General features: G+C 38.4%; 1 protein-coding gene across 3 annotated transcripts in view; it reads right to left on the bottom strand.

The window, feature by feature from the left end:
* LOC309384694 (afadin- and alpha-actinin-binding protein A-like) overlaps window positions 1-26,009 on the bottom strand; it is a 33,550-nt gene extending 7,541 nt beyond the window's left edge. The window contains exons 1-12 of one of the 3 annotated variants that reach the window (XM_081938433.1): window positions 25,907-26,009; window positions 24,128-24,202; window positions 22,739-22,914; window positions 17,768-17,983; window positions 14,375-14,485; window positions 11,136-11,274; window positions 10,809-10,884; window positions 9,469-9,619; window positions 8,969-9,053; window positions 6,221-6,360; window positions 5,013-5,186; window positions 2,983-3,109 (exon numbers count right to left, since the gene is read on the bottom strand). In XM_081938433.1, the coding sequence (XP_081794559.1) occupies window positions 2,983-3,109; window positions 5,013-5,186; window positions 6,221-6,360; window positions 8,969-9,053; window positions 9,469-9,619; window positions 10,809-10,884; window positions 11,136-11,274; window positions 14,375-14,485; window positions 17,768-17,983; window positions 22,739-22,914; window positions 24,128-24,194 (1,462 nt within the window). In that variant the 5' untranslated portion in view covers window positions 24,195-24,202; window positions 25,907-26,009. Of the gene's footprint in view, window positions 1-2,982; window positions 3,110-5,012; window positions 5,187-6,220; window positions 6,361-8,968; window positions 9,054-9,468; window positions 9,620-10,808; window positions 10,885-11,135; window positions 11,275-14,374; window positions 14,486-17,767; window positions 17,984-22,738; window positions 22,915-24,127; window positions 24,203-25,721; window positions 25,872-25,906 lie in introns of those variants that run through there. The other 2 variants (XM_081938435.1, XM_081938434.1) reach the window with 2 other exon arrangements.
* Window positions 26,010-26,922: the final 913 nt, after the last annotated feature.

Genomic DNA, 26,922 nt, shown 5'->3' with positions numbered 1-26,922 from the left:
GCCATTCATACAGGTGGTCGGGGGTCCTTGTTGCAAGATAGCTGCGTGGTTCACGAGAAGGTTCTCAGGTCCCTTTATCCTTCGTTGCCAATGTTAGATCGGCGCGAATACAGCAGGCAAGAGTCGCTAGTGATTTCAGCACTTTTTATTTCCAGCAAAATGTGACTGCGCTCTGCCAGCTGGGCTGCCAGAGCCCTTTAAGGAGCTCCAGGCAGACCAGCCAGCCAATGACAGCAGTTTAAATTCCCTGCGGTTGGGACAGCCAATCCGCGGCAAGCATGACAACTTATGTAGATTCTAGCCAATCCGCAGTGAGCATGAAAACCTATGTAGATTTCTGATGTATTTCCATATGTAACAATCCTAGCCCTTGATCATTGTCCCTTTCTGTTGAAACAAATGAGTATGTTAACTGAAAAACTTGGGACATTACAAAATAAAGCATCTTATCCCCTGGAAGACCTGAGATGAAATTAGAATGGAGAAGGCACTACAACAGCTTCAGAAAAAGTGACCAGCTTCTGGAGTAGAAAAGAAGGCAAGACAAGAATAAGGAGAAAGAAGAGGGAATAAGGCAGATACTATGCACAGTATCAAATAAGGAAGAACAGATATTTTTTATTCCTCCAAAGAAAAGAAAAATTGCCCTAAAACTAGTATTATCAAGAGGGAAATGCTTGTGGAAATTCCAGAATCGGAGTGTGGAAACAATTTGTGGAGATGGATAGAGAGACATTAATCATTTGCAGCTCCAAATTGTTGGAATCCTGGAGATTCATCAGTATAATCTCATTGTTACCACTTGTCACACATCAACATTCCCCAAAGTGCTGTTTTCCAAATCTGTTGTTATACACCTTCCAATAGCCATGCCATACTAAGCTTAAGGAACTGTCGTCTAGCACATTTTGATAGAAGGCTGGGAAAGACTCCATCAAATGCTTTCTCCCAAAATTCTCCAGAAATGTCAATTAATATTGAGATGGAAGAGTTTTGTTTTTCTTTATACTGGATTTGCAGAGGACAGGGGCAGTACAAAAGGTTTGCTCTTCTGCAACAGACGCTTTACTCAAATGAAATGCCTCCTTTCATAGATAGTAAGTAAACTCCACATAGAGCAAAGATGCCCTTGTCCCTATTTACAAGTTATACAGGACTTGGAGGGACGGCAAAGTTTCATTCGTAGCATCAATGCCTATATATGTATATGTATATGTGTATGTGTATGTATATGTATGTATGTATATATATACATACATACATACATACATACATACATACATACATACATACATATATATATATGAATGACCAGATGAAGGAACAGGGGAAAGGTAAATGCAACCTGTATAGATCTCAGGCTACTAATCCAGGCTTCATGTTTTGGAATTCATAGATTTTGAATAGTCCAAGAAATGTGAGTTTCTTTCAGCAAAGCTCTACAGCAGCAGTCCCCAACCTTTCCATCTTGACAGCCCCCGCCCCGGGGGGGGGGGAGGAAAAGGAGATGGTTCTGTGTGAGTGGGAGGCCTGCACACAAATGCATGCAGTTCCATTTTACGCAAATATTAAGATGCACCCGCCACTCGCACAAATGGAACTTTGCACGTGCATGCAAGCACCTGCTGCTCACTCAAGAGGAGCTGCACACGAGAGAGCGCCCAAACAAGCTGTGCCCTGGGACCCCTGCTCTACAGCATTACTTGACAAAATGGAAGAACCAAACATAGTTCTTTTAAGAACCAACCTGATGTTTTCCAAATGTATTAGGCTACAATATCCATCATCCTCAGCCAGCACCCAGAAGCTGCGAAAGGCTTAAATATATCACTATTTTAAATATCCCATCACTCCCATCACAATGGCCTGCCGGATGCCCCAACCACATTTCCCAATACCCCCATCAGCTGTCCGACTTAGTCATGCAGGGAAAGTATGTTATGGATCCTGCCAGTTAAAGGAATTTGGATTGTGGGGTCCAGGAAGAGAACTTTTTCTGCTGTTGCCTCTACGTTCTGAAAAAACCTTTTCCCCACCCCACCCCCCGAGAGGTGAAGCAGACCCTAACACTCCTGGCCTTTTGAACCAGTTTAAAGACCTGGCTCTGCCAACTTGCATGAGGATTACAGAATGACACACAATCTAGGAGTGGTTAGTGCCTTGGAACCCCTACCCAACCTTTAAAAATGTATCTTATCCTTCTTTTTACCTCGCTCCATTTATTTATTTGACTCTTATCCCAGCTTTATCATCTTTAATAAATAATTAAAGGTGGTAAACATACATAATGCTCCTTTCTCCTGTTTTCCTCACAGCAACCCAGTAAAGTGAGTTGGGCTGAGAGAGAGTGAGTGGCCCAAGGTCACCCAGCTGACTTTCATGTATAAGGCAGGACTAGAATTCACAGTCTCCTGGTTTATAGGTCAGGACTTTAACTATCAGACTTAATTGGCTCTTACCCATTTCTCCCTTTTATTAATATCTTGTCTTTTTATATCATTTACATGCTTTTATATTTTAGATGTACAATTCCAAGAGTCACTCTGAGAATGAGATGGACAGTACCTAAATTTGATAAATAAATATTTGTTTTAGAAAAGACTGTAGAGCCTTGGTGACACAGTGGTTAGAGTACAGTACTGCAGGCTACTTCTGCTGCCTGCCAGCTGCCTGCAATTTGGCAGTTCGAATCTCACCGTCTCAAGGTTGACTCAGCCTTCCGTCCTTCCGAGTGGGTAAAATGAGGACCCAGATTGTTGGGAGGCAATATGTTGACTCTGTAAACCTCTTAGAGAGGGCTGTAAAGCACTGTGTATATAAGTCTAAGTGCTGTAGGCGGCACATAAAACAGGCAACTATTTTAAGATATTATTTATTTGTTCAATTTAGCTTCTGCCTTCCCTTTAGGAACTCAAAGTGGTGAACTAGCATTCCCTCCTCCCATTTTTCCCACAACAACCCTGTGAAGGACAATATAGTTACCTTGCTCTTCTTGAAGAGGAAGTGGTGTAGAAAGTCGCCACTTAGTATTTCTCCTGTCTAGTATTGGCAATGACTTCAAAAATTGTTCCTTCATGAACTGAGCCTTCTGTTCTTTGAACTGTTTCTTCTATCAAGAAACAAACAGGGAATATATTTATTAGGATCGTGCAGAGTTGGGATTCAGGCCTCAAAGGTTGCTTTGTAGTATTCAGATAGCATTTGCCCAGAATAATTTAAATCACATCTGTCTTTTCCTAGGCTAGTGCAGTAGCTTTAAAAGGTGCTCCAAATATATGTTCTGGATGCATGCCGAAGAATAACGTGAAGCAGCCATAATCTGTTCAAATCAGTAAGAAGGCACACGGAGTGATACCTAGAATGACATACTGAGTGACATCCAGACACTCACTTATTACTGTATCGTTTACTACATTGTATTTTATTTATTTATTTATTTATTTTCAAGATTTATAGACCGCCCTCTCTCCCCGAAGGGACTCGGGGCGGTGTACAGGCATCTCATTAAAAACCAGATACAAAAGATAAATGCCCTTAAATACCCTTAAAAGCGAATTAAACCTAAATTCAGCTGTACAGAATAATAAAAGTTAAAGTCAGCTAAAACTAGATTTTATTCTAGTGTAGCTTTAAGAAGAAAAGCCTCTTCTCATTTTCCCTTGGTCCTTTCTCTTAATCTCTACTGCCCTCACAGTTTTCCCATTGTTCTAATCAAAACCCGGCCTAAACTAAACCTAACTCTGACTTTATCCCAAGCAAGCATTGTTTCAAATTGTTGAATTTTCTTGATGCTACAACTGTCATAAGTGTAAAATACGGTCATAAATCAATTTTTTTCAGTGCCATTGTAACTTTGAACAGTCACTAAATGAACCATGGGGTGGGTTGCTGCCGGCATTACTGCCGGTTTGGCGTGCAAATTTTTTTTGTATGTGCTCGCTTCACAAGCACATTTGCAGCTGAATAGGTCTGCGCATGCGCACAATGTTATAAAAGGGGAAAAATACATTTCTGCAATAAAGATTGTTCTGCGCATGCGCGGAACCAAAAACCAAGATACCGCCGCCAATGCAACCGGTTCAGGGGCATGGCAGACCGAGTTACTACCTACTCGGCCGAACCGGTAGGAACCCACCTCTGAAATGAACTGTTGTAAATCGAGGATGACCTTGAGAAGTTTCTTTTGGGACCTACAAACATTCAGCATTTGAGAATAACCAGGGAGCATTGTCACTAAAAGGCTGCCATGTAGGAAAAGACTCTAAATCAGTGATGGCGAACCTATGGCACGCGTGCCACAGGTGGCACGCAGAGCCATTTGTCAGGGCACGCGAGGTGTGAGAACGCTTAAAACGACCCTCCGAGCAAACCAGAAGTGACTTCCGGTTTGCTCGGAGGGTCGTTTTGAGCGCTCCGAAGGCGTCAGGGAAGCCTCCGAATGGTCCCTGAAGCCTTCGGAACATTTAAAACAATCCTCCGAGCAAACCGGAAGTCACTTCTGGTTTGCTTGGAGGGTTGTTTTGAGCGCTCCGAAGACATCAGGGAAGCGGGGGGAGGCTGTTTTTGCCCTCCCCAGGCTCCTATAAAGCCTTGAGCCTGGGGAGGGCGAAAAAAGTATGTAAAAATGGGGGGCAGCGCTGTAGTGCACTGGGGGGGTCGCGCATTGCACTATGGGTGTGGCACGCCTTCACACGACCCCCCCTGTGCTCCCCCCACTTATGGCACGCGAGCCAAAAAAGGTTCGCCATCGCTGCTCTAAATGTTCTCTCTCTCTCTCATTTACTCCAAGTTACTTAGCTGCTTCTCCCCTGCCCATGAATATTGGTTGATTTTAACAAAGATGATGTTTTTTTTCTTATGGGCTACCATAAGACAAAACTCCTAAACACAAAGTCCAGTTGAAAATCTACTGTAGGTTTTAAGGAGGAATTGCTGCTGTTGGCTATAATATAAAATTATCAACTCGGCCTTGAGGAAGCAGGGGTGGTGGGGGGATGATGACAGCTCTCTACCTCCCATCCTAGTCGAATGGCTGCTTCAGTAAAATTCTTCCGTTCCACTTCAAACGTCTTTTTCTGCTCCTCAAACAGGTCTTGCTCCTCCTGTAGCCGCTGCTGTTCCTCTAAGAAGTAAGAGCCCTTCAGGTTGGCAGGCAACTCTGAATTGGCAGCAGACATCAGTTGCTCCTGGAAATATTTTTTTTTGAATTAAATTTGCAGACAGATCCATAGAGTTCAAAAATATGAATTGTTCATTACAGACAGGCCAAGTCTTCGTTGCACACCTACAGTTAAGCTATTGCTTTACAACAGCTTAACTGTTACAACTTTCCTCAGCAAATCCGGACATATACTTTGACAAGATGATTAGAATTCTGCCATGAAGAGTGAAGTGGGTCTCTCACAGAACTACAGCTCCCAGCATTCTTGGGAAGAACAATAAAACTATCAACGAGATGAACAGAATGTCTTTTGTTGCATGAACCAATAGAGGGAACTAGAAGGCTAACAAAAGGAAAGAGAATGAGACTTTCTTTGAAATGCCATAACTATGAGAATGAAAGACATTTTCAGTGTTTAAGTAGGTTTTATAGCAGCATTTTACTTACTGGGCTGCTAAATCGATTTTTTTAAAAATAAATACATTCTTGGAACTCATTCAAAAAGGCTGTTTATATGCAAATATATATTCTGTGTTTGTTAATTCAGTAACTGAATATGTAATTAGGATATATCAAACTAATACAGAGTAGAACATAGAACACAGAATAATAGGGTTTGAAAGGACCTTGGAGTCTTCTAGTTCAACCCTCTGTCCAAGCAGGAAACCCTATACCATTCTGGCCAAATTGTTGCCTGGTCTCTTCTTAAAAGTCTCTAGCGATGGAGCACCCACAACTTCTGGAAGCAAGCCATTCCACTGATTAATTGTTCTCATTGTCAGGAAATTTCTTTTAATTCTAGACTGGATCTCTCCTTGATAATTTTCCATCTGTTACTTCTTGTCCTGTCCTCAGGTGCTTTGGAGAATAGGTTGACCCACTCTTATCTAAATTCAAAACATCAGCATTAACCCATCAGGTCATTTTTTGGTATGCTTTCTCCTTTCTCTGAATTAGGGGGTAAATGACAAATACAAGTAGTTCTCCTTACAGCTACCAGCCTTTGATATCTCAACTGCACAAAAGGAGAGAGCAAAGCACCTGGAAGCAGCCCTTTACCTGGAAACACTGCTGTTGCAATGCAATCAGCCCTCGGCTCTCTTCAATCACTTTCTTTAATTTCATTATTTCCTTGTCATGATCTGTCACAATGACCACAGGGTTTGGACCATCTCCCTCAGACATTTGGCAACCAAGAGCTGGGGAAAAAGATAAAAACGGAGACTGGCTTGATGTACATTTTACCTTCAGGAACCTGGACTAGAAAAAATGATGGGCAGTTTAAGATATGCATCTTTTATAGCCCATATTCAGACACACAGAAACGTAAATACTGGAACCATATTTAAGTGTTTTTTGAAACTAGTATTGCTTGGTTAAAGGGGTGTGGTGGCCTAGCGGTTAGGACGCTAGGCTGACATTTTGAAACCCAAGCACTGGGTGATGGAGTGAGCTCCCGTCCTTGCCTCAGCTCTTGCCCACCTAGCAGTTCAAAAGCATGCAAATGGTAGGATATAACTAGGTACCACTTTGGTGGGAATGGTGTTCTGTCAGCCTCAGTGTATAGTCATGCCAGCTACATGACCATGGAAGCATTTTCACACAATGCTGCTTTCCCTCAGCTAGGAAGCAGAGATGCGCACTGCCCCATAGAGACTGACACAACTGGACAGGGGAAATCTTTACCTTTACCTTTATAACTTAGTTAAGAGTTGGGAAGCTGGCTCTATGCCCTTTAATGTTTATCTCTAATCTTTCTTCGTATTGCAAAACAATCAAGAGTTCTACCTTATAGTCTTGTAAACTAGGTCAAATTATAAAACTGTAAATAGACTCAGAAACGTGCATTTATCTTATACATTCTTTTTTAAAAAGCCAACCTTGCAGACAACCAACCTTTTTATGTGATATTAAACCCTTTACAACAATCTGATGGCTTGTTTTTCCACTGGTTGTCTTCCACCCCGTGTTGTCATAACAATTGTTAAGTCACATTGGAACCTAGCAAGAACCCCGGGCCATGTTTGGATTATAAGCAGCTATTTGTTTGCAGTAAATATGCCTAAATGAGAGGCTTGTTCACTCATAAACTTGAGTTTAAGTTGCTTTTGGATTAGATCCAATTAGAAACAAGGCTCACTAAAAGAAAAACAGTAAGTCATATGCCATGTCAACCTGGCAAAACCTTCCCTTCACAGTTCCTTTGTGAGTGGAGTACAAGACAAGGAGAGATTTCTCACACCCCACTTTAGTGCCAATTCCAGAAAACCATACAATACTTTACAGTTGCTCTTAGCATATATATATATATATATATATATATATATATATATATATATATATATATATATATATATATATATATATATATATATATATATATATATATATATATATATATATATATATATATATATATATATATATATATATATATTCGGGTCTTTTCCCGTGTATCTCAACCTTACACGGGAAAAGACCCGAATACAACAAAACCAGCATTTATATATATATATATATATATATATATATATATATATATATATATATATATATATATATATATATATATATATATATCTGTTAAATTATTTATGGAATACCACAAAATATGACAGTATGAAGCAGTACTTTTCAAGATTCCAGCTACTGTCTGTTGCCATCCCACACATAGTTTACCTCTATAATGGAACATATTGGATAGCTCAGATTTTGGGGATTCTCCCCTTTGGCCATTCTTCCTTTCCATATATTTATTGTGCTGCTATAAACCTTTGGTATCCTCTGTATTTGTATGTATGTTACAGTTTTGATTAACTAAATACCAAGCATACACTGGAAATAGAGGGAAGGAACAAGATCTGTCTAGGAACCAAATGCCACCCCTGGATGTTCCCAAATAAGCATAAGAGGATCTTCTTTGCTCCTTCTCTACTTGGCTATGTTATATGTTATATACACATGGAGCTTATTGTTCTTATTTATTTTAGGGCAGTTTATTGTTATTTTGCAATGTTGTTATTAGATCACTTTAATCCAAGTTTAAGCACAAGAAATCAGGAGTGAGGGTTGGGTCCAAAATGAGGACACATCAGTGGTGTGTTCCTACCGGTTCGGACTGGTTCGGCCAAACCGGTAGTGGTTTGGTGGCCTGGTTTGCTGGTATAACTGGCAGCGACCGAGGCCTGCCACGCCCCTGAACTGGTTCTCCTGGCGGCGCCTTTGATGGCGCCATCTTGTTTTCGGCTTTTGCACATGCGCAGAACAATTTTTATTGTACTGCCATGCATGCACAGCACGCATCAAGCACACCCATGAGTGAACTGCCGGAGCCCACCCCTTGGTACAAGTTCATTCCATGCTACCTCTAAACAAGAATCTGAACTACTAGTGGGAAGGCAAATTGGTGGTAGACAAAAGTCAACAGAATTCAAGGAAGGCTGGACTTAGATGTGCATATGAAGGTACTCCAAACTAATGATATGCTTGACTCCTCCATCAGACTTGGTCTGATCACCAGGTTGCCTGTTGATTTAATATTTTTAACTGTTTTCTGTGTTTTTTTTTTAGTTTTGTGCATCAACCAGAGCCTACTGGATTTAATACATTTAAATAAATAAATACATTTAAATAAATAAATAAATAAATAATACAAAGTGGAAAACAAACAAATTGCAAAAAGTACACGTTCTTATCCCATATCACCTCCATAAATGTGCAATTGCCTTTAGAATTAGCATCATTTAGAGTCTTATGGTAACAGTACTGAAATTCTCTTTGAAGAATCAAATGTGGGAGTTACTGTACCTTGGTTATGAAAAGCTTTTATGGTATTTCTGACCCTATCCCACACTTCCTGGAAGGACTTGTATGGACAACTTTGTTCTGTGCCCTTCAGACCAAAAACACCAAAAAGATTAAAGGAGGTTAATCAGAAAGTAAAGCAATGGATACTCCTTCCTTAACAACTATTCATTAATGACTGCTTTAAATTGTAATGGTGCTGGAAAATGATGTACAGTACAACTTGTACCTGCCCAGGGTCACATGATCATGATTCAGGGGTTTGACAATTCTTGCACATGTAAGACAGTCACAGCATCCTGCAGTCACATGTTTGCCATTTACAATCTTCTCAGCCAATTTGCAACAAGAAAAACCAATAGGTAAGCTGGCAGGGAAGGCTGTAAGTCATGATCACGAAATGTCTTGCTTAACAATAAATATTCTGATCCCTATTGTGATCATACATTGAGGACTACCAGTATAGCTACCAACTGCTAGAAGTATCCCCATGACACCCTTACTCTGGCACTGCCCCCATCCACGCCCAGCATCTCTTCCAAGTCTTGGGTCACTTCATTCAGCAACTGTTTCAGTTTGGCGTTCTCAAAAGCCAGGCCCTCTTCCCGTTTTTCCTGCTTGGCCAACTGGATGCGGTAGAGCTCTTCTTCCTTTCTACAACAGTAGAAAACAATATACAGCTGGAATATTACCAGCATAAAGCGAAATGTTCTTTAATCACTAATTTAGTTCCTAAAGCATTCCATTGTGGTTTTTGTCACATGGTTCAGCTCAGTACTTGATCATCTCCTAAATAAAATGTGAGCTCCGTTCCTGGCAATTGATAAAGGTAAAGGTTCCCCTTGCACATAAGTACTAGTCGTTCCCGACTCTAGGAGATGGTGCTCATCTCCGTTTCAAAGCCAAAGAGCCAGCGCTGTCTGAAGACATCTCCATGGTCATGTGGCTAAATGCTGAAGGCGCATGGAACATTGTTATCTTCCCACCAAAGGTGGTCCCTATTTTTCTACTTGCATTTTTTATATGCTTTCGAACTGCTAGGTTGGCAGAAGCTGGGACAAGTAACGGGAACTCACTCCATTACACAGCACTGGGGATTCGAACCGCTGAACTGCCGACCTTTCTAATCAACAAGTTCAGTGTCTTAGCCACTGAGCCACTGCATCTCTTCTGGCAGTGGATACATACATGTTATTTTCTTGGCAACTATATGGGAGCCATTTGCTGTCTCCTTCTTCTGGGATTTTCCCAACTTGCCAGCTTAAGCTAGAGCTGTGGGTTGTTGTTTTTTAAAATTTCCTATCCAAGTACTAACCAGGTCTGATTCCATTCAGCCTTTTCCAAAACTGATTGCATAACAGCCTGTTGGAGTATTATCATCTACTTTATCATTAGTAATTCACCACCCTAGGTATAGCCAGGGTTGTGCATACGTAGTAATTTCATGCCACTCCTAGAATGGTCCTTTGGAATCACCATTCCTAGATTTGAATGTTATAAAAGTATAGTTGAAAATGCATGATGGATGAAAGTTAGCAAAATCTCAAATACGTACAGTGCTGTCCATTTCTTTATAAATTTCAGCGGTTATTTCTCTTCTATAAAATGCTTCTCATGCTGAGAGCCACAAAGGCTTTTTGGGGCATAATCTAGTTTTGTACCTATTCCATAATCTCAATATGGCACATCTCCCATAATGATTTTTTTACTTTGTTGTATCAGAGATATCCATGCCACCTAAATCTCAGGTTCTGTCCTCTTCTTGGTAGGCAAAATTCTTCCAAAGATTTTGACCAGCAACATCTTTCTGAACAAGAGGTGGAGATAAATGCCAGCAACTTACCTGCCCAGAGATCTCCCAGTTTTCCAAGTGGCCCGCTTGCCATCCATCCGAGGAAGGGCATTGAGAATTTCAATTGCTAGGAAATAGTAAGCCATATGCCTAAGTAGTGAATCCACTCACCTACCCCACCCTTCTTCCCCAGATTTGACATCCAAAATCAGAGGTGAACATCTCCACAAGCTCATCTTAAAATATGAGCGAAATAAGATCAGTGTCCCATGATCCAGGAGACATATCAGGGTTTCCAGATGGTTCTGGTAAAAATGTAACAGCAAATAATAAAAGAGCCTGCCATTTTTTACCCCCCACTTGTAACTGCTCACTTACTTCCTCTCTTGTCTGTCTTGTTAGTTAAAATCTGGCTCATCTTGTCCTTCAGTCGAAGCAGTTCTTGTTCCTTCCTCTTCATTTCATGACCATGCTGGGTCTTCTGGTTAGCCAGAGAACTGAGGAGCCTGGTGATCTGCTGGGAGAACCACACTTACATTCAAAGCTAGGAGAGTAGATAGGGTCTGTCCACAGCTCCCTTGATGGGTTACATTCAAGTTTTCCAGGAAATCCCAGAATCCAAGCAGTCTTTCCTTTAATAGACCACTATCAACTTTCTTTCTCTCTCATACACAAGCTGTCGAGTCCCCCCAAGAATGTTGAGCCTCGGCATGGGGCTCGACACAAGCACAAGACATAAACTGCTCTAAGGGCAGCAAATTTCAGGCCATACTGATGTATGAAACAAACAAATGAAAAAAAAAGCATTGTATGGGGGGGGGGGTGTATGGGTAAAGGTGGAAGAAAAGGCATCACATATTTATTCAAGGATAGCATGCTTCTATGAAGTTTTTAAGTGTAATTGCAGACAATTTTAAAGCCACTGATTACTAACAAAGGTATCAAATAAAACTGTAGACATTCAAAGTAAAATATTTTAAAATCAAATCTCATTCACCTTACGCCCATGACTGAATCAAGTAAATTTGTTACTTACTATCAGCCTGTCATTATTTATTTGTAAAAGGGATGCAAGGACCTAAAAAACCTGCCACATACTGTTAAAAAATAACATTCAGGAATAGAAAAGAATATGTTTAATCTCCAGTGCATTTTTATATTAACTCTCAACACTCCCTTCTTTGTTCTATCTTAAGCTTTCCCCCCTTTTTTTCCCCAATCATAAATACCTTTTAGAAAATTTTCCAATTGGGTAAAATAGTAGATTCTATTATGTTCTGTTATTAGTACTGCCTGCCTGGTTTCTGATCCTCTTCAGGGGAACTGATCCTGTCCTTATTCTTTAGTATTTGTTAAACCAGGAATTTCTTCTGTTTTTTGTCTTTGTACTACAATATTGTTTTAACCACTATCTACTGAAATCTATGCTAACAAATAGGTGCTTTAGTAGTATAATCTTTATTGTCATTGTACAAAAGAAATACAACGAAATTGGTTCTCATACAATTTAAAGCTAATATATTTCAGATAATTCGTGTTGCTTTTGCCTGTTGTGCACAGTGCCTAGAGGCACTGATGCATTACTAATTATATTAGAACATTAATATACAAAATCATTAATCAAATCTATCAGCATTTGTTGGTTTTGCTTGTTTCCCACTTTTATTATTTTTTTACAAATAATTCCAATACACTTTCCTCTTCCTATTGTTCAAGAGAGACACAGGATGGGTTGAGAGATCATCATTATTTTAGTATAAATATAATCTTAGCTACTAAATCTTGACAACATTTATACTCATGGAGAGAGACCAAAAGGGTGTTTACAGTGTATATATTTGTCTGAATTATGACTGTGAGTGTACAGGTCAAGTCAAACCCAATTTAATGACACCTTCTTTTGCTATAGTGCATTTGAAGTATTTCAAACATTAGCCTGTTTTCTTATACTCATTTTCTTTAACCTATGCTTTTCAGATATGTTGGGCTAAAAGTCTCAGAAATTCCCATTTTTCTAGGCTCTACACATATCATCAGGATCAGGAAGTTTGTCTTATAATGTTCAATAGTAATCATTAATAATATAAAATTTATTCAATAAAAACTAGAAGATGGGATTGTATCGAGGGCTCAACATGAAGGATTTGCAATACAGGTAGTCCTCGACTTACAACCACAATTGAGTCCAAGATCTCTCTTGCTAAGTGAGACATTTGTTAAGTGAGTTTTGCCCCACTTTGTGACTTTTCTTGCCTCAATTGTTAAGTGAATCACTGCAGTTGATAAGTTAATAACACGGTTGTTAAATGAATCTGGCTTCCCCATTGACTTTGCTTGTCAGAAAGTCACAAAAGGTGATCACATGATCTTGAGCACAGCAACGGTCATAAATATGAACCTGTTGCCAAGCATCTGAATTCTGATCACATAATCATGGCGATGTTGCCAAGGTCATAGCTGTGAAAAATGGTCATCGGTCACTTTTTTCAATGCCGTTGTAACGTTGAACAGTCACTAAATGAATTATTGTAAGTCGAAGACTAAATGTAATTTAGCTCCAGATGGATCAAGCGTGATGTGATAAGCAACCTGTAGGAGGCTGACCTGCATATCCCTCAAAGATGCTTTTGTAGAATTTGAAAGAATGTCCTTTTTCCTTAGGTTTCAAAATGTGGTTGAGGCGGATGATGAAGATCTAAGGGACATTATGACAAACCTTTTGGCTGAATATATCCAAAAAGAAAAACAACAGATGGGGTGGGACTTGGACCTGGTTTATAGAGTAAACTCAGCATATGCTAGAACACATAATGTTCCAAGGGAGGTACATATTAAATTTCTCAGAAAGACTACAAGAGATGAGATTCTGAGTGCGCAAAGGGAGCAAGCCTTAAAATATCAGGATAAAGAAATAGCCATCTTGAAACAGATCCCTAAGAAAGTGAGAGAGAAAAGAAAAAACTACTCGCAGCTAGCGAAGAAGTTATACCAGAAAGGGGTGTGGTTCAGATGGTTGATGTCTGAAGGCATGTTAATATTCTGGGAGGATACAAGAGTTAGAATCAACACAACCACAGAGGCTCAGGCCTTTATGGAAAAAAATAAAGTACTCCTAGATAAATCCGATGATCCTATACCAGACTCACAGGACATGGGAGGGGCCGGAGCTCTGCTGGCGGGGGGAGAAGGGACAATACCAAGAAAACTCAGATCACAAAAATGAGCAAGAAAATCTGCTTGATATAAATTGATTGAAATTATTTGAAGATAAAAGTTTATATGCTGACAAAATATTATTATTTAGTATTAAAGTAATCTATGTATAAATAAAAATTATGAGCACGGGGGGAGGGGACACCTCCTACATATTGTGACTGCCAAAATTTGTAACTTATTCCACCATCCCTTTCCTCTTTATTTTTTTTTAAACCAATAAAACTTTGTTTAAAAAAAAAAAGATGCTTTTGTGTTGCTTCTATTTTTTTTGGGTGACCCAAGCGCCCAGCAGTTCCCAGCAGGTTGCATCCATGTTAACTCAAGAGAGAAGACATTCAATAGACTCATCACCTTCAATATTAGAAGGGCTGATTCAATCATTCTTCTCTTGCTTCACTCACCTCCTCCTTCTCTTCTTTCAGCATATCATTCAAGTGTTTGTTTTTGTTTTGAAGCTGCTGTTCCTTATTCTGCACAATTGCAATTTCTCTTTCAAGTACTTCCACACGGTCCTATGAGGGCAGGATGGGGGGGGGGGGACACACAAGAAAAAGAATCATAGCAAAGAATTAAATCAATTATTAGTCTCCTGCCTGACCCCAACTATAAATTACTTCATTAATTGTATTACAGAACTAAGACATTAGTATACTTATTACTAGGAATGAAATTATCACTGGAGAAAAGGAACACTATCAGCAGTAATTCCAGGCTTGGAGAAAGGATGCTTTTTCTCTAGTCTGGAGTCAGAACATGCAATGGATATAAAATGTCTATATAGCTCTATTAAAATGCTGGGTTTAGAGATGTAAAAAAAATCACACAGGATAGATCACTTCAGAATTTTTTCCACCTTTAATAGAACTTGTACAATTCAATTGCAACACAAACTGGAATCTTTTAGGGGAGAAAATAACAACAAAAAAGTACAATAATGTGGTGGCATAAGTGTGCATTGTAAGTGGCTGCTTTGGGGTGGCTTTTCTTCAGCTGGAATTTGGGTCTTTAGTCAAGGTAGAGGGAATTATGAACAGTTCCAAATATCAGTCAGTTTTGGCATAAAACCATGAGTGCTCTACTACCATAAAATGCTGATCATGAAGAAGAATTTCATCTTTCAACACAACAATGATCCAAAGCATACCTCCAAATCAACAAAAGAATGGTTTCACTGGAAGATCAAAGTTTTGGAATGGCCCTGCCAGAGCCGGGACATGAATCCAATTGAAAACCTATGGAGTGACCTGAAGAGGGCTTTGCACAGAAGATGCCATCACAAGCTGACAGATTTGGAGCACATTTACAAGGAAGAAGGGCGAAGATGCACAAGGAAAGATGTGCCATGCTGATAGGCTCCTACCCTAATGGCTGGATGCTGTCATAAAATCAAAAAGTATTTCAACTCCGTGTTTATTTAAGGGTGTGCCCATTTATGTAATCATATTAACAGATGGATAGAATGAAGCGTTGGTACTGCTTTATAATGCCTTGGTAAGACCACATTTGGAATACTGCATCGGGTTTTGATCACCACAATATAAAAAAGATATTGAGATTCTAGAAAGAATGCAAAGAAGAGCAACAAAGGTGATTAGGGAGCTTGAGGCGAAAACATATGAAGAATAGTTGCAGGAATTAGGTAAATCTAATCTAATGAAAAGAAGGACTAGGAGTGACATGATAGCAGCATTCCAGTATTTGAGGGGCTGCCACAAAAAGGAGGGGGCCAACCTGTTCTTCAAAAAACCAGAAGGCAGGGCAAAAAGCAATGGATGGAAACTAATCAAGGAGAGAACCAATTAGAACTAAGGAGAAATTCCTTGACAGTGAGAACGATTAACAAATGGAATGGCTTGTATTCAGAAATTGTGGATGCTCCATCACTGGAAATTTTTAGGAAGAGATTGGAGAGTTGTTTGTCCAGAATTGAATAGGGTCTCCTGCTTGTGCATGAGGTTGAACTAGAGGTCCTCCAAGGTCCTTCCAACTCTGTTATTCTAGTTTTTCATTGTTATTTTTTTTCTTCTGCAAGATTTCAGTTTGTTTTTCAATTGAATTGTACAATATGTTATGTTAAAGGTGGAAAATATCTGAAGTGATTTTTCTTTTCATCTGATTTTTTTTTACATCTAAAAAACCTGGCATTCTAACAGGGATATGTAAACTTCCTATATCTACTGTACCTACTCTGTATAAAAGAAACAAATGCATATATCAATACTGCTATATATATAACAATAGCACTTATATACCACTTTACAGTGCTTTACAGCCCTCTCTAAGCGGTTTACAGAGTCAGCATATTGCCCCCAACAATCTGGGTCCTCATTTTACCAACCTCAGAAGGATAGAAGACTGCGTCAACCTTGAGCCGGTGAGATTCGAATTGCCGAACTACAGGCAGTCAGCAATCAGCAGAAATAGCCTGCAGTACTGCACTCTAACCACTGCGCCATCATGACCACTATCCCCATACAGGACAACAATAAACTGATATTCATTTTTTTGTAGTGATGCATTGCAGGAACAGAAAGGAAAGGGCTAGTGATATGGCTGGTTATTAATGTAATGAAATACTGAAAGATTTTAATAACTTATCCTTGCCAAAATTCAAATAGTTGCCAAAAAATAATGTGTGTTTTAAAATGGAAATCTGGCCACTTTAATCATTGAATGAAAAATAAATTTATTTACAGTATATAAACAGTCAAGGAAATAGTGTATCAAAACTTGCAGCTGCTTTATATCAATGATTGCCAAATATAGTGACAATTCACTGCTGCTACTACTTTGATAATTAATTCAAACGTACCATGAATATTCACTTTTCTGAAGTATTCCCAAGAAATTATAATATTTTAGAGCAATGAGTAAAATGAAATTGGAGGGGGGGGGGAGGCAATTGCATTCTTGTTGTGACTCCTATGCATATACCATATCTTTACTAGTGTAAACAGGGAACACTAAATTTTTAAAACTTTTGCATTTGACAAAGTTTTCTGGGTAGGAAGATGGTGCCAAAATATCTACCATTTATAATCAAGCAAGTGAAGGAGCTTTTCAGCAAACTGGGCTTAAATTGAATTTGTGCAACTGTCCATCTCCTTAATTATTCAGGATTACAGCATACCTATCTCTTCACCTGTCCTGTGGTCACAAGTAAATCCATAGTTTTACCCAGCATGCTTAGAAAATTACATGGGTTGGGGCTGTAGGCAGGATCATCATAGCAATATTCAAAGCCTCCACTGCCCCTGTGCCCAGACAAAAGAATCCAATAGACTGCGATAAGATTGAAGCCTTTTAAGAAATATTAAACATTCACATAAAGTGAATATTCATCAGGAAAGATATTACACAACAATCACTATGTATTGGCAATGGACAGTTTCAGAAAAAACATACATACTACTTCTATTTATAGATCTAGTTTATGATGAAAAGGACATCTGAGCAATCCACATTTATATTGCATATTTTTGGTAATTATTAAAACATTGTAAATTGAAATGTACCCTGGTGGAGCTGTTGGGCAGGCAGGCAGGCAAGAAATTGGGGAATGCTCCATGATTGTCCCTGTTAGCAGACCATCTGAAAGGATGAACTCTGCAGCATGAATTCCCAAATTCCAAAATAAGTGTACATAAATTTTCTTGACAAATTTTGCTTCATCGCCATTGGTTTGGGTTGTTGTTTCTTTAAAAAAAATGTTTGAATTCCAAAGCATCTTCTGTTGCTCACTGATATTAGCTAATACACAGGCCACACACATTACCGAATCTAGAAGTTCTGACCTTGAGTTTACTCTGCTGTTCCCTCAGAGAATCCAGCTCTTCATCCCGCCGCATCTTCTCCGCCTCCAGGTCACCCAGCTTGGTTGATGCACTTTGGTACAGATTCAGCAGTCTGCAAGCCCCATTAACCAATTCCAGGAGGTCAAAGCCGTGCTCAATACCGTCTCCTGAACCATCATCCTTATAAAGGGCAGGGAACCCCAGTGCTACCAATTCCTAGGCAAATGTACAGTTGAAACATAGAAGCGGTAACAGCAATAGCAATAGCACTTAGACTTATATATTGCCTCATACTGCTTTCCAGCCTTCTCTAAGCGGTTTACAGAGTCAGCATATTGGCGCCAACAATCTGGGTCCTCATTTTACCGACCCTGGAAGGATAGAAGGCTGAATCAACCTTGAGCCAGTGAGAATCGAACTCCAGGCTGTGGGCAGAGTCAGCCTCCGAAACTTCTAACCACTGCGCCACCAGGACTCCTAAAAAATTTCAAGGCATGCTTGTCATTCTTAATAAACAAGCATAAGAATACACAGGCGAAGCAGGATGGTATCTTTATCTCAGGGCTGTCAAACTCCCAGCCCGGGGCCTGGATGCGTCACACACTGGCCATGCCCACGCCCAGTTTAGTGAAGGTGGGGGGGAAGTCCCGATATGTCATGTGACGTTGCCGTGACGATGTGAGCTTGAGAACGTTACTTTATATGATACACAAGTGTGTTATAAGAATTTCATTAGGCACAGCAACCTCAAGGTTTTAAGGCCTCAATATATAGGCCAAACAAGAGATATAGAGAGAGAAGAGAGACAGAGACAGAGAAAGAGAGAAAGAAGTGTGGTAGTTTGTATTTAACATGTAAAAATGTCACTTTTAAGGTCTTACTAGAAATTGATTTTCTTCTCCTTATAAATTACAATTGCAGGAGACCCCACTCACCCAGGATATGTTCATGTCCAAGCACAAGGAAACTGCAAACCACTTTTTTTTTAGGTCAAGCACCACCGCTTTCTGCTTCCAAGTTCATGAACTAGAATGTATGAGACCACCCAGGCCAAGTCCACCAATTACATTTGTTTTTCTCACATCATAAAAATGCCCAATTCAGCCCACAGAATCTCAGAGCTCCTAAAGTGTTAATAAAGGCACAAAAGGCTCACTCAGCTGCATTCATTTTCTTCTCATTATTTTTCAGCTAGGCTGCTCAGTTTTTGTAGCTGCTCCTTGATCAAGTTACTAATTGTTTTTAAGCAATCCTTTTCCAAGCACCAGTACAATTCTAAAAGATCAGCTTACTATGAGGCTTTAAAACATTGACCAGATCTGGATTTCTTCTCAGCATTATCAAAATACCAAAATTACAAATACTTAAAGGGTGTAATTGAGTGAAATTACTCACCCATAGATCTGTTTACAGGTAGATGATTTAGTGTAGCTTTTCTGTTAGCAAGCTGATACAATCACTTAGAAATTAATTTTCTGCCAAAAGTTACATTCAAAAGACTCTTTAATATTTTAAAATATGTCAGCAAATGATTAGAAGGCACATGGCAGTTGCACACTTTAAATTATTAGGGCTAGTAGCACTTTCAATTCAGATACTCTGGAGTTCCTGGAGATACAAATTTAGAACCTGTCTACAATTCCAAAACATAAATGCATTTTCCCCAGAATGAGGTTATACAACAGAGATCAAGAGGCTAATGCTAGACTAACATATGGTTTTAATGACACTTCATAGCAGCTGTTTACAATTCCAAAACATTAATGCATTTCCCCCCAGAATGAGGCAGCAACTGCCAAAAAAAGGCCTTTCTCTCTGGTAAGGCTATACAACAGAGATCAAGAGGCTCATGCTAAACTAACATATGGCTTTAATGATACTTCATAGCAGCTCACCTTCATGGAAAATGTGTAGCTTTTTTTGATAGGGGAAGGAAAACTTTGGGGGAAGAAATAGTAGACTGAAGACAGCTCTGCGAAAAAGAGAGTGATGATTTATGGGGCAATGAAGAGCTGGTGACTGGACTGGGTCTTTGATAATTAATTCCACTCCAGACAACGAGAGTCTGTAAGTGCTTGCAAGGAGACCACAAAATAGTAGTTTGGTTGCTTTAGCACTCTGGGAGATGGGGAAATAGACATCTTGTTCAACTATGGTTAGTGTCTTTGAAAGGACACTAAGCTTGCATACCAACGTCGTGACGATACGGACGTGCAATCTCGATGCTCCGAAACCTCAGCCGATATTTTTGCTGCTGGGTGGTCCAATCGGACCTAAACCATCCCGCAGAGACGGTGAACAGGAAGAATATGTCTTGCTGATCTCAGGGACAAAGTCCCTGATGAATCCAAGAGAAGTTCTTCAAGCCGGCGACAAAAAAATCCAGCCATTAGGCTAATGAAGTCGGAGCGGTTCCAAAACGGAAGGATACGGAAAGAGAAAGTGTTTCCAGTTGATGAGGAATTTTTGCCATTTTAAAAGAGACTGCCTATAAAAAACTTAAAGTTAATTTAAATTTGAGAACAGAAGAAATAAGCGGCGGAATTAAGCTTTGAATGGTTTTGGACAATGGATTATCTTACTTTTTAAATGCTATGTTCATGGATGGAATTTATGCAAGCCTTTTAAAATTAAGTTTTCTTCTTCTATTTTTTTTCTTTTATTATTATTCTTTGTAACCTATGGACTAAAATTCTACTTCTTCACTACTGTGGGTGTTTTCCCCCTTTTCTTCTCTAACTCATTTAAGAATTTGATTTTTGTTTAACTTGGAATATAACAAAGATACAAAAGGAAACAAAGAAAATTGTTACAACAGAGGGAAAGAAAAACGCTGCTGCTCAGAGGCTGGAGGTTTGTGCATTGGAAACAAAACACTCTTACTTTCCTCACTGATTATTCTGACTTGGCACTTCAAGGTCTCACTATTTGTTTATAGAGAGTGATAAGAAGAAAAGCATACAGATGTTCTTTTGAAGTATATCTTTAACCAGAGAAAAGTGAAAATAAGACCTTATTATGAATTTATGCTTAATCTTGTAAAAACCTTCTAAGCCAGAGCAGTAGTGTTTGTCAGCTGGAGATAATGGCACAACTTCAGCAGCAGAAAGAAATTTTAAGCCTACAAAAGATATTGTTAGAAATTCAGAAATTATGAAATACATTTGAGAGAATGGAGAAGAAGTTGGCAAACCTAGAGCATCTAACAGTAAAATATGATGAAGAAGTTGGAGATGTTTATCAAGTGGAAAAAGTGGAGGTTAGAGTCCTAAAAACCTAAGAGGAAAATGACCATAAAGAAATTAAAACTGCTGATATCTATGGTGATTGGTTTGTGTCTGGAAATGGAAAGAGTGGAATACTGAAAGAGGAATTAAATGGAGGGGAACTCTATCCCAGATGGCAAGATATAGAAGAAGAAAAAACAAAATAATTTATGGATTTAAAGAAATTTTATTAGCAACATCATTGATAACACCACTGATAATTAAAGATAAGCTGATTAAGGAAACAGAAGAAGGGCATTGAAATTACATGAGAGACTTAATAAGCAATGAGTTGCTAAGAGGAGTCCATACAAACTTGATTAAGGAGCTGATTAGAGGACTGATACCACAAATGGCAGAAGACATGAGACTGTTTTGCTACTGGAAAGATACAGGTTGATAGATGGAAGTGCATAATTTAAAACCAGTTGAACTTAGTGAAATTAAGTGACAATAGATATAATCAAATAAATATTTGATAATGATAATTATACATATGTATTATGATAAGTAATAATTGGATATGAATATTTGAATGGTACCCATGAAGGGAAGATTAGAAATGTTTTTGGTTATATATAAAGGCTAATAAAAAAGAACTAAGTGAAATTTAGTTAAAATTTGATTATTAGGGGGAAAATGTTATGATACAGGATACCGTTAAATAAAGGAGGGATAATGATACAAAGGAAAATATATGTGTATGGGTACAACATAAGGAAACTGGGTGTAAATTGTAAACATTAATTTGGTAAGGAGGATTAGAAATTTTTGTTACTAGATATTATGGATGTTTGGCTAGAATAGGCCATAAGGAGTCAGTGTTATTGGAGGATTTTAAAAATAGCAAATGAAATGCCAGTATGTGGTTATGTTTTAAATCTTGATATATTTTATGATGGACATTTAAACAATTGTAATCAAATGAAAATGGAGGTATGATGATGGTAATATGTATAAATATCTGAGTTAAAATACTTGAGTTAATATGAATTATGATTGATGACTGTGGAAGAGATGCATGAAAGCCTTTTGTAACCAACTGATACACTTTCTACAGTATGTAAAAAGGAGGATTCTTTGTGTTGTGTTTGTTTTGAAAATAAAAAATAAAAAAATATCCAAAAAAAAAAAGAAATTCTTTGTTAATTGCTTTTCAGCTATTGCGAACCTTTGGACTGACAGGTTTTACAGTACCAGGTCAGTTTCTTTCAATCTTTTGAGGAAGAAGTTTTAACTACAAGTTTAACATTTTTAAAAAAATAAACAGTAAAAGGGTGATTGAAATTCTGATGTTGGAAAGCTACAGACTAAGGGTCCAGATAAATTTGAAATAACATTTTAAATGATAAAGAATCCTCCCCATAGGAAAATGCTTTTGCTTTGATTTTTTTAAACCTCTTTTATCTTTTCTGTACCTTTTACCTTTTCTTTATAATTCTTTCAGTTTTTTCAAGTTTGTATTAATTTTTACTGTTGTTATTCAAATTTGTCCCCAACGAAAATAGTAACTAGCAAAAGGTTGGAAGTATCTAAAAATTCTCTGAACACATATAACAGATGAACAGATGAGCTTCGTCTGTTGCTATTTGGGGAACTTGACATAATCAAATGAACAGCAGAAAAGGCAGTGGAAGGACACATCAACATTCAGAAGACTTGATGCCTTTTCATACATACTCTTCTTTGGCCACAAGATGCCTACCTTACTGAGGTAGGTAATACAGTGATCCACATTATCACTCCAGCAGACAAAATTATCTAACTCATGAAAGCTTCCCTGTAGTTCCAAAGAGTCAGTGAAGTGGACTGGACTGAATGCAGACTCAGCTGTTGAAAAACCCAGCTCGGATATATACTTGCTTATGAAGCACTGTTCATCTACAAGGAAAAGGACAAATAAAATACAAAAGAATTGAATGGGGTTATGACCATTAAGAAGAAAGAGGAGCCCAAGGATATTGAAAGCCAGTTATCATAGTTGGGTACCAATAATAAAACTTCGTTAGTCCAAAGAAAGGAAATATTTTCTAATCACTCAACGTAGGGAACAGCATTGTCCAGGCACCTTGCTCATACCAAGAATCTCTAATTTTGTTCCACACATTTGTGTTCCACCGCTAATACACAACCAAGGGCAGGTCTGAATGCAAGCCATCCACTCATGCTTACAGCACAGCAGATGGCAGCACTATCAAATGTTAGGGATTCCCCATCCAAAAACTCTAGGCATTTAATTAGCTGTTGGATGGGAGTCCATTAAAAAACTTATAGTAGCTAAAAAATTAAGATGGGCAGTTGAAAAATATCCTATAAAAAGGTAACAACAAATCACTTCTGTATTGATGTTAGGAAAATTATATAGATGTATCTATGAAATTAATCAAGTGCTGAGTGCAAATCAAGGGAATGTGGAATGAACAACTGCATTCTGCAAACCGTAACCCCAAGCTTTCCAGTAATCAGACTTGACTTACTTCCCAATTATGGTCTAATAATATAGACACTTCAGTGACACTCCTTTTTCTTGTCAGAGAAGGAGGAAGAATTGGTAGCCATAAAGCAACAAGCACAAGAGCCAATGCTGTAGTAGGAGATGTCAGACAAGGATTATAGACCAACTCAAACCTCCATTCAGGCAATGAGTCTTACAAGGTTTGTGTTTGGGGTGTTTAACAACTGGATTCATACATCGCATTCAGCCTTGACTTATCAAATAAACCAAAATATATTTGGGTTCATACAACATGCTCATCTAAACCATTGCTTACTAACCTCAACGGCTGGTTTTAATAACATACTGTACTCAGTCAAACGCCCATGAATGGAATGATTATATTAGGTGTGAAACTTGTGTACATATTTCTGCAACAACAGATTAATAGGACTACCCCTGTGGAAGTTCAGCATACTACAAATAATCGCATTATTCTAAGAACAGAGCAGTCAGCATACATAGCTCTTGACTTCCCAAAGGAAAGGTGAAATGAAATTGACCAAACATTGGTCAATGTCAGGCAAACATTGATAGAGAACTAAACATTAACAAATATTTGCTCCTAAAATATCTTTCCAATTAGGATTAGACAGTTACCTGCTAACAACTCTGCTCTCGGTGTGGCTGGGATGCTTAAAGGTTCCATTTTCTCCTTAGCATTCATTCAGACACCTTAAAAAAAAACAAGATATTATGCATTCCTTCGCAGCATGCTTAGATCAGCAAACAATCAATTATCAAACCTCTTCAACACCATAGCAACTTGAATATATCCTATTTTTGTAATTAATACTAAATTGCTGGTGTGTGGCTTTACTGGGTCTCATTGCATTGTTCCATTTTACTCTGCCATAATCAGAACCTTTGACATGCTGGCCCATAATTAAACAATGATAGTGACAAATGGAAGCCGGTGCATACTCCCACACCTGGCCTTGGCTGATACTGAAAGGTTGAATAAGGTTAAGTTGCGTGAGAAACTGATTGGGAGACCACAAGAAATTCCAGGGCTCCGAAGCCAAAAAATACCCTATGGGTAAAATGGTGAATTACTTCCTAATGTTGCTTTAAAAAAAAAAAAAACCCGCTATGGAATATTCATGAAGTTCCCAGACATGAAGTCACCCTCCAAGAGGACTTGACTTTAGTCTGCAAGAAGATACAAGATGACTGGTAACTCCAAACAAGAAGGCTTAGTGCCTTAAATAAGTACTGTTTACTGTTTATTTATTTGTGTTAAATTTCTTTAGAAGTTGGGCTGTAAGCACATTAAATAATAGCACCAAAGTTTATGCAATAATCCAGATTACAGTCAAAGGAGACTCATCTTTACTGAACAGGTATGTCATAGCAAGCATATCGGTTATGTTTATAGCTTATATGGTTTACATTACTGTATTTAGTGAATGTCTCCTTTGAAGGTATAGTACACTGCTATATGGCAGCCTGCATATTGATCAAACTATATGTTGATGTTATTTAATTATTTACATCTCAACTCTTAAAATTTTACAAAGCAAATATATGAGCAAATTAGGAAAGGGCTTATATCCAAATCTTCCTCAAGAGTCCTTATCTGATCATTCTCTCTGCATCAGATGGAAACATGACTGCCATCTTTTCCAACAATTTTATTAATTTGGGGAAACAAATATTAAAGGATCCAAATATGATGAGTTTTTGAAACTTGTATTTTTCTTTCTCTCTTTTGGTATTTCTTCTGATCTGTGCATGAAAAGGCTTAACTAGAAAACATCCAGGTCAAAATTTGAGGGAGAAACCATTCACTTTTTATATATCATCCACACTGAACCTTAAGTTGTTGACATGATATTAAACCAATTTTAACCATAGTTTATAAAAACACAATTGACTGGGTTTACCACAACTGTAACAAGCTAGCTATATTTTAGTAGTCACAATCATTCAATGAGTTAAAACAATCTTCACTCCTCTCCTCCTCCCTTCACTCTCTCTCTCTCACACACACCACACATAAATACAACAAAAACCTCTCTCTTACACACACACCACACATAAATACAACAAAAACCTTTCTCTCTTACATACACACCACACATAAATACAACAAAAACATCTCTCTCTTACACACACACCACACATAAATACAACAAAAACATCTCTCTCTTACACACACACCACACATAAATACAACAAAAACCTCATAAACCTAGTTCTCCAAACAGCCTAGTGTTTATAAATCGTCCAAAGAAAACTATAATTAAAACAATAAATCCGTAGAAATGACTATAGAAATTATCAGTATAATTTCGCCGATTTAAACGGCGAAGTGATAATTTAGCCCAATGTAACTCTTTAGAGTGTCCCCCAATGCCGGTTGGTGAAAAAGCCCACCGCGCCGTCCCCAAGCCGAGACTCGCCAACTCTGGTAATTGAATTCCCTTCGAACGCCTTTTTTAAAGTCCCCGCCATCGGCAGGGGACTTTCGCAATTGGATAAAATCCGGATTCCGGAGGTATTCTGCTTTGAAGGCATGCTAGGACGTGTAGTTCCACAACATCGATTTGCCAGATATCTGTGATTTGACTTAAATAAACCGTGAAAATACATGGACATAATTTTAAACGACGAAATGCCATTTATTTTAAAGAACGTCTTTATCTTTTAACAGCGAAAGAATAAGCCACTTGGCAGAAATAAAGGTCGTAAAGTACTGAAAAACAATTACAGACAGTCCTTGACTTTTAACAGTTCATTTAATGCCATTCAATTACAATGACACTGAAATAAAGTGACCTTTGGTCATTTTTCACACTTACAACAGTTGCAGTCTCCCCATAGTCATGTGATCAAAATTCAGACGCTTGGCAACTGACTTCATATTTATGAAGGTTGCAGTGCCTGAGCCCTGGGGTCATGTGTTTACCTTTTGTGACCTTCTTACAAGCAAATCAATGGAGAAGCCAGATTCACTTAACAACCAGGTTACTAATTTAACAGTGATTCCCTTAGCAACTGTGGAACGAATTGTTGCAGAAAATGACAGGCATTAGACTTCTCAGGATACAGGAAAAGTTTATTTGGCAGCCAGGTTCAGAAATGTTAGCCCATGGCTAACGTTGCAAATTCTGAACAATCTTTATTATTTACTTTACTTTACTTTATTTAGATTTATAAACCGCTCCCTCTCCCCGAAGGGACTCGGGGCGGTGTACAGTCAGAGTTAAAACACAATATACATACATATACATAGAGGAGGCGATATACAAACTGTACAGTAATGATAAAATTAGAAACAACATTAAAATCTACCCCAAAATCTACCCCCAAATTAAAATAACTGCCAGGAGGATTAAAGAATAGGACTATAAATGGGCCAGGCCAGCTAATTGGAACAGGTGGGTCTTGAG

The sequence above is a fragment of the Natrix helvetica genome (assembly GCF_964273705.1).
Source record: "Natrix helvetica genome assembly, chromosome: 1".
Taxonomy (NCBI): Eukaryota; Metazoa; Chordata; class Lepidosauria; order Squamata; family Natricidae; genus Natrix; species Natrix helvetica.
The sequence above is the reverse complement of the archived record's forward strand: the minus strand, read 5'-3'. Positions and strand labels throughout refer to the sequence as shown.